This window comes from Sphaeramia orbicularis, chromosome 1, assembly GCF_902148855.1.
Source record: "Sphaeramia orbicularis chromosome 1, fSphaOr1.1, whole genome shotgun sequence".
In the NCBI taxonomy this organism is placed as follows: Eukaryota; Metazoa; Chordata; class Actinopteri; order Kurtiformes; family Apogonidae; genus Sphaeramia; species Sphaeramia orbicularis.
The window spans coordinates 53,807,304-53,816,183 of NC_043957.1; the positions used below are offsets into that span (position 1 = coordinate 53,807,304).

The following is an 8,880-nucleotide window of genomic DNA, read 5'->3' on the forward strand; positions in this document are numbered from 1 at the left end:
TGATCAGTTAATTAAGTATGAGAAAATATATGATTTTCACAGAAATACACAAAATACAGAGGATAATATTATAGTAAATGGTGATAAATCACTTAAGAAAGGTGAACAATTTTTATTTGGGAACTGCCACAAAAGTAACACTGAGTCTTTATGGGTTAAAGCGTCATTAAAAAAAAAACAACTGACAGAATAACAGGATATTTGTTCATGTGGCAACATACTTTGGACCTTTCCAGCCATTAAACGGGATAAATCTGAAAAGACTTCATGTTGTGGTAGTGCAATTATCTCTTTAATGTGCATTTTATTTCCTCACACTTTTGACACTTAATGTTTTGCACTGTGTTAAAAACATCACTCAACATAAGAGTTAACATAAGCACCAAAACGGACAAGAGAATAAATATTCTTAGAGTTTCACAGAGACATGAAGACCAACTCCTCCCACAGATCCAGTGGTTCTTCAAACATATATGTACAGATAATGATGTGTGTGCTCTGTAGAGGTTGTGTGTGTGTGTGTGTGTGTGTGTGTGTGTGTGTATGTGTGTATCCTTGGCTTTGCTTCTGAAGGCAGGTTGATGAGCCCTGTGGAAACAACAGACTGATGCTGACAGACCTTTGGCGTACACCACAGGCCATGAGGTTTGATTGAGTAAACACTGTTATGTGTCCTTAACAGTCCAATAGACGTCATTCTGGCTTAAAGACTCCCCTGGAACAGCCCTCTTTTAAAGTGTCCTTGAGCAAGGCACTGACTCCCTTCCGTCTGCAAGGAGGCTGCTTTTTAGCAGACCGTAACCTTTGACCTTCCAGCAGAAGGATTGCAGATCATTTCATAAAAGTAAACCTGAAACTATGACTTTATGCTTAAGTATTTCTATCGATGCAGTTGTCGTCTGTGGTGTCCAACGTACTGCTGGTGCTGTGGAGAGACAGAGAGTAACGATCCCGGGGCAGAATCCTGCCGATGACATTAACCAGGGCTTTCCTGTACTGCTGCCTCAGCAGACAGTACACGAACGGGTCAGTGGAGGCCTTGGCATAGGACAGACACTTAGCAGACATGCCCCAGTAGTAGGGGATGTGGATGAAGGGCAGCAGCTCCACTAACCTGCACAAGGAAAAACACAAGATGGAGAAAAAAATAACTCTACTTTGTTTTTTGGTGTTTATGAGCAACTTTCATCATATGGCCTCATCACATGTTCATCATAGAAGTCACATTTTATTCAATTGTGCAGTCCGTTAAATATTTGGAATTATTTTAATTATCTTAACAGTTCAGTGTGATAATAATAATAATAATAATAATAATAATAATAATAATAATAATAATAATAATAATAATAATAATAATAAACTGTATTTATGAGCAACCTTTCAAGACACCCAAGGACACTGTACAACAAGATAAAACAGATAATGCAGAAAATACAAAGAAATACACAATAGATAATATTGATAAGATTGATATGTACTGATATCTAGCTGAAGCTGCAGACTGTAACTAAATAACACCCAACCCACCACAAAAAACAATGGCTGCAATAAACATGCCAGTCCTTTATTGCAGCCTGTGTGTAACTTCATGGGTTCAGTGTACTTTAATGTTTAAAGATCAGACAGCAGACAGGATGGTTTTCATGACCTCTTAATTGTTAATTAATTGTGTCCTAATCTTCCAACCTCACCATACCAAGTCATACCAAATCACAGGAAGTGTACGAAAACTTTAAAAAGTTAATTTCAGTTGTGGCCTGAAAATCATGTGGCGTTTACTAAAATATTGCTACTTTCCATAAGAGCCTTAGTTACTGAGGCTCTAGTTAACCTGGTTTAGTCGACCATAGTTAGTTTAGTTACAGTGAAAAGGTGTAATCTACAAAATGGACATAATGGTAAATAAAGAGTTGTCTCTTTTAATCTCATTGCACATATGTATAATACAATAAAGGCATTCTATTCTATTCTATTCTATTCTATTCTATTCTATTCTATTCTATTCTATTCTATTCTATTCTATAATGACATAGTGTCATACAGAGGGGGTCAGCTGTGGCCTAGATGGCTGGAGAGTTGGCGTGTGACTGAAGGGTCACTGGTTCTATTCCCTGGACTGCTGGAGATTTGTTGACTGACATGCCCTTGAGCAAGGCACTTAAACCCCCACCCCCATTTGCTCCCCAGGTGCCTGATATGGTGAGCCCACTGCTCCCAGTTTGCAGTTTGTGTGATGTATGATCTAGTGATGGGTCAAAGGCAGAAGACACATTTCAGTGTGTGGTGCATGTTACAAACTACTCCTGACAAAATAAAGATTCTCTTCTCTTCTCTTCTCTTCTCTTCTCTTCTCTTCTCTTCTCTTCTCTTCTCTTCTCTTCTCTTCTCTTCTCTTCTCTTCTCGATCATCATGATAGCTTCATAGCATGTGTCATTAAGTGCAGTACACCAGAACCACATGTTACCTTGTTATAACATAGGGTGAGAAGCAGAAGATGAAGGATCCGATGAAGATGCATATCTTCTTAGTAGCACGCTGCCTCCTCTTCCTCTGCTGTGCCAGACACCTCTCCTTCACACTGACACACATTAAAAAAAAAAGTCACAGAGAACATGATCAGTGTATTATCACATGCATGTCTGATAGAATTCCTATCTTTTTTCAAACCTCCTTCATGAAGGTTGTGCTGAGGTTTTCCAGGAAACTATTCTCAGGTTTATTCTTGGTATCACTGTTCTACAATTTCTTAGGAAACATCTGCTTCAGACATTAAATGTGCTAAATCATACATACTTTAATAAGATGAATCAGAAAACAAATGACAAAAGTGCTGGTTAGCTCATGTTTTTAATATATATAAAGGTGTGCTGTTATACATATATGTTGGTTTATGTCCATTTATACAATGGATTTATAAATGTTCCACTAGAGAGAACCTGTAACGTGAATGTATTGTCCTGTGCAGACATTGTTTTGAGGTAGGTCTGGTAGCTCTGAGTCAAACATTCCTTTTGAATAAAACCCAATCCTCAGAATGTCACATTTTGGCCCCAGGCTGCATCTTAGAAACTACAACCAACTAGCACTTTGGCCTTAATTTGTCTTTATTAGAGACTTAAATTTGGCAAAGTTTAACCCATAAAAACCCAGTCATCCATTGTTGACCAAAAGCATCCACTGATCTAAACTGTTGATCCACTAATCCTATCAGTACATGTAAATTATTGGTGTTAAATACAGTTATTCATCTTTTCATGGTCATCAGATATGACCCATTTGGATTTTTAGAGGCTCAGTAGTGAACGTGGAAACACCATCATCTGCTACAACATTGATTCACCAGTAAAACCCATGGACTTGGATCAATGACAGCGGATGGAGTTCCTTGAAGTATGTTCAGTTATTGATATCGTTGCTGAAAAAGTCACTTTTTCCTCAGTTTTCTCTGTTTCTGATATAATAATCCTCAACTTTAATCTGAGCTTTTATGAACATCTACATGATCACTCAATTAAGTATAGGAAAATACATGATTTACACTGAAAAAAATGCAAAATACAAAGGATAATATTATAAGAATTGGTGATAAATCACTGAAGAATAGTGTAATATAGAGAAAAATTCATTTGTGTATTGACAACATGAATTCACCAGTAGAACCCATGGAGTTGGATCAATAACAGTGGATGGACACACTTGTTTTTATGTTCAGTTAATGATAGATTTTACTGAACAAATCACTTACTCTTCGTTTTTCTTCTGTTTTGATATAATAACCTTGACTTTACTCTGAGCTTTTATGAACCTCTACACGATCAGTTAATTAACCCTTTCATGCATATTGGTCACTACAGTGGACAGCTATTCTACATCTGTTCTCTAATATATTCATGGGTTTTGTTGTTTTAGTTCAGTATGAGTTAAGACAGTGGACACTTTTGCACCATCCCATACACAGACATTCATACCATTATTGTAACTTTGCGTTCTTGATAAACCTGATCTGCAGTAATATATTTGTGTGTAAATCAATTGCTAATAAAAAAAATTGCGCATATTATAAAATGTGAGAAAACATCAGATTAGCTGCATTAAAAATGTTTTGATTTTGTATATCACTTTCTGATATTCAAAAATTAAACACATGGTGTCCAGCGGAGTGGACATTTTTGGAACTCCACAAAAAATTATGGAGGTAGATTTGTTTCTTTATTGCTTTAACAAAAAAAATTATTTTCATTAAAAAAAAAAAAAAAAATCGATTTAAGAAAAAATTCACTTCAAAGAAAAAAAGTGTTCAAATGCAATTTTTTGGATCGGAATTTTTTTTTTTTTTTTTTTTTTTGCATTCAAACACTTTTTTTTTTTAATTGAAATTTTTTTTAGTTAAAGCAACAAAGAAAAAAAATCTACCTTCATAAAAAAACAGGTTTATAAAAAAAAAATTCAATTATATTGTTTTTTTCATGCCTAAAGAGGAATAAAAACACTCAAGAAAAAAAATCTCGACTAAGGTTCTCATAATTCATGCATGAAAGGCTTAAACAGGAAAATGCTTGATTTTAATTGGAAAAATACTAAATTCAGAAGATAATATTATAATAAATGGTGATAAATCATTTAGGAAAGGTTAAATAGAGAGAAAAATTCATTTGGGAATTGCCACAAAAGTCACACTGGGTCCTTATGGGTTCAATACTTTAACCCTTTCATGCATTAATTATGAAAACCTTTGTTAAGAATTTTTTCTTGAGTGTTTTTATTCCTCCATAGGCATGAAAAAAAACCCCAATGTGATCAAGTTGTTTTTTTTTCATGGAGTTACAAAATGTTCAATAATTTTTTAAGTAAAGAAATGTGTTTAAAACCCAATATCAGAAATTGATATTAAAACAATGATATAAAATCTGACGTTTTCTCACATTTTAACATATTCTAATGCTAATTATTACTCTTTTCATGGAGATAATATGCAAAAACAAAAACAAAAAAAAAAAAAAAACTTTTTTTTTTCCTAACAAATAACAATTGATTTACACTGAAACATGTTACTGCAGATCAGGTTTATCAAGAACAGCAAAGTTACAGTAATGGTATGAATGTCAGTGTATGGGATGGTGCATAAGTGTCCACTGTGTTGGCTGATATGGAACTGAAACAACAAAACCCATGAATATACAAGAAAACAGCTGGAGAATAACTGTCCACTGTAGTCACCACTATGCATGAAAGGGTTAATTCTGGAAGCATTTTACTTTCTACTTTACCTGGGGTGTATATCAACCAGGAGCATGAGAGTCTGCACGGTGATCACATCTATCCTCTTACAGTGAAACCTGGCAACCCGCAGGACTTTCAGGTAGGCGAAACACAGGACAAGAAGACAGAGTGCAAAACTACTGCAGTGGAAAAGTGCCGTGAAGGTAGCATAGGCGGCCAGCTGAGCCCTGTCCTCCGGGTCCAGGTGAACAGTACATGAGGCATAAGTGCGGCTGAACCCCCCCCAGTCCATCAGCAGCTGGGTCAGAGAGAAGGTGAGGGAGTGCAGCCAGGAGTAGGCCACGATGAGCAGAGCATCCCTGTAACGCATCTTATTGGAGTAACTGAGAGGAAACACCACCGCGATCCACCGGTCCATGCTGAGCGCAGCCATGCTCAACATGGCATTAGTGGTGAGGAAAGTCTCCGAGAAACTGACGGCTTGACAGAACAGGTCTCCGAAGGGCTTCTCCTTTTTGGCCACACCGAGAAAAGTGGCCGGCATGTTGATGGCAGCGAGGAGGATGTTGGAGAAAGAGAGGTTTAGGATGAAGATTCCCGGTACGTGGGATCTCAACTCGGAGCTGTGGGTGAAACATAACACCACAGACAAGTTAGTCAACAAGGAGACCACGGCTATGATGATGATGGACACTTCCAGCAGGAACTCCGGTATGCTCATCTTCTTCAGTTGCAGATGCAGGTGCAGGGAGGACGCTGCTGACAGTGTGCCATGGTCAGTGCTCGGACTCGAACCCACCACCTGCTGTCACTTCCCGTCAGTTCCCCGGCGCGCATGCCAGAGGCGCACCAGTGGGAGAGCTGTCCAACGTGCTGAAACACAAACAAACCTGTCACTGACACGAGCTCCCCTCCTGAACACCACCACAGTTTCTATAGTTTAGTCTGTGGTGGGAATCACTGGGAATGGGGACTTCAGGTTTGACAAGTGCTCGGTGTTTACTCATGATCATGCGCACTATCCAGCGCCTCCTCTCTCGCTGGTAGTACCGTGCGCCCTGCACGTGTAGTGGGTAGAGTGCTCATGTGATGCTTGAACAATATTCACGCAAGCAGGAGTTAATATCACACACAGGCATGTCATTATGTTTACACACAATTTCGAATCCCAACTGTACCAAAAAGCAAACTGTGGATTTGTGTAATTTTCTGGAGTAATGTTTGCTTATCATCTGTTAAATATTGTGATTTAGTGTGTGCGTGTGAGAGAGAGAGAGAGAGAGAGAGAGAGAGAGAGAGAGAGAGAGAGAGACAGAGTGAAAGATGAAGTATAAATTGTTGTATTTTCTCCTATATGTTGCTTATTTTGACCCTATACATACTTTTATTCCATAAATGTGATCATATAGACACAAACTATGACCACAGTGACACACAAAAAAAAAAAAAAAAAAAAAAAAAAGCACGAGGTGAAGCCCAGAGAATGAGAGTAACTCATCTCCATAGCAACACCAAGTCTCTGGTGGTTTCATCACTCTTTGAAGTTCATCTTCTCAGCGCTGACATGTGTTGATGCCTCCTCACGAGTAATGTAATCATCTGAAAAAATCCATTTACTACAGAGGAGGCGATTTGACTCCAGTTTCTTTGGCATTTCAGACGCATATACTATAGTGAAGGAGTGTTAGGCGTAATCTGCATTAGAAGAGCAGGATGTTAGAGTAGACTTAGAAGAATGTACACGAGGCGGAGGTTGGGACTGGAGACTGAAATGAGGAGTGGATTAAAAGGACTGGAAGGACATGTATAGGACAGAAGGACAGGCAGAGGGAAGGATGATGCTATTAACCTGCAGTCTAATCTGTTCACCGTTGTATTGTGTTTGGGTCTGTGGGACCTGTTTTCAAGTTTTAGTCAAAGAAAAATTCTGAGTATTTTTTTGTGTTTAGATATACAGGGTGGGGAAGCAAAATGTACAATGAACATGTAGTTGTTTTTTCTCAGCAGGCACTACGTCAGTTGTTTTGAAACCAAACATATATTGATGTCATAATCATACCTAACACTATTATCCATACCTTTTCAGAAACTTTTGCCCATATGAGTAATCAGGAAAGCAAACGTCAAAGAGTGTGTGATTTGCTGAATGCACTCGTCACACCAAAGGAGATTTCAAAAATAGTTGGAGTGTCCATAAAGACTGTTTATAATGGAAAGAAGAGAATGACTATGAGCAAAACTATTAGGAGAAAGTCTGGAAGATACTATTAAAGAAGAATGGGAGAAGTTGTCACCCGAATATTTGAGGAACACTTGCGCAAGTTTCAGGAAGCGTGTGAAGGCAGTTATTGAGAAAGAAGGAGGACACATAGAATAAAAACATTTTCTATTATGTAAGTTTTCTTGTGGCAAATAAATTCTCATGACTTTCAATAAACTAATTGGTCATACACTGTCTTTCAAGCCCTGCCTCAAAATATTGTAAATTTTGCTTCCCCACCCTGTATATTTATTAAATTTCAAATACAGAATACACACAGGTATTCAAACATAAAAAAAAAAAAAAAAAAAAAAAAAATCAAACAAAACCCACTTAAGCCTCCCAAACCTCTTGCTGTCACCAGATCTATATGCAAATACAATATGGCACTGTAAACATAAATAAAGTCACATATCAAAGTGTTACATACAAATACATCTTGACTTGTTAAGGGCCTTGTACATGCGTCATAGGATTATCAAAGAAGATTAAAAAAGATTTCCACACTTTATGAAACTTCTGTTCAGATCCACGTAATGTATATTGGATTTTTCCGAGTTTAAGGTTGGAGATCACCTCTCTGACCCAGTGTCCAACAGAGGGTGGGGCAGGTTCCTTCCACCTTGTAAGAATAAGACGGTGTGCCAAAAGAGTACTGAAGGCGACCACCAATGAGTATTTTTTTAATGAAATTTTTCCTCTCATATCTTCATTATAGTACATTTTATTTAAAAAAACAAACTAAAAACGAGTAGCACTTTAATTCATAAATGTGATCTAGCAAAGACAAAAGGCAAATATTAAACACATTTTATATTGCTTGTAATTGGGATGAAGAAAACATCTGTTGAGTATTTCAGCATAAAATTGTTTGAATATGTTGATTTAACCCTTTCATGCATACTGGTCACTACAGTGGACATATCAACCAACACAGTGGACGCTTGTGCATCATCCCATACACTGCAATTCATACCATTACTGTAACTTTGCCGTTCTTGATAAACCTGATCTGCAGTAACATGTTTGAGCGTAAAAAAAATTGCCAATTATTATTATTTTTTGCTTTTTTAAAACAAAAAGTTTTTTTTTTTGCATATTATCTCCATGAAGTGATTAAAAAATAGTATTAGAGTACGTTAAAATGTGAGAAAACATCAGACTAGCAGCATTAAATATGTTTTTATTTCATAGTTTTCACAGTATATCAATAAATACGTTTCTGTGCTTCTAAAATTAAACGCATGGTGTCCAGCTGAGTGGATATTTTTGTGACTCCATGAAAAATAGGTTCATAAAAAAGAAAAAAAAAAAAAGAAATCACATTGTTTTTTTGTTTGTTTGTTTGTTTCATGCTGAGAGAGGGATTAAAACCACTCTGGAAAAAAAAAAAAAA

The 8,880-nt window shown here is 37.0% G+C and overlaps 1 protein-coding gene across 1 annotated transcript; it reads right to left on the minus strand.

Annotated features, from left to right (window-relative positions):
- Positions 1-270: 270 nt before the first annotated feature.
- gpr78a (G protein-coupled receptor 78a) lies at positions 271-6,176 on the minus strand. The gene is made up of 3 exons (XM_030144047.1): positions 5,272-6,176; positions 2,469-2,582; positions 271-1,114 (listed from the first exon to the last, which is right to left on the minus strand). The coding sequence occupies exons 1-3, from the start codon at positions 5,943-5,945 to the stop codon at positions 871-873; spliced, it is 1,032 nt and encodes a 343-aa protein (XP_029999907.1). The 5' UTR covers positions 5,946-6,176; the 3' UTR covers positions 271-870.
- Positions 6,177-8,880: the final 2,704 nt, after the last annotated feature.

Bases quoted from the DNA above. Each gene is read 5' to 3' on its own strand.
- gpr78a (XM_030144047.1), bottom strand. From the start codon at position 5,945: ATGAGCATACCGGAGTTCCTGCTGGAAGTGTCCATCATCATCATAGCC. The intron at 2,583-5,271 runs GTAAAGTAGAAA...AATGTGTGTCAG, and splicing joins CTGGTTGATATACACCCCAG to TGTGAAGGAGAGGTGTCTGG. The intron at 1,115-2,468 runs GTAACATGTGGT...TTCCTTGTGCAG, and splicing joins TCACCCTATGTTATAACAAG to GTTAGTGGAGCTGCTGCCCT.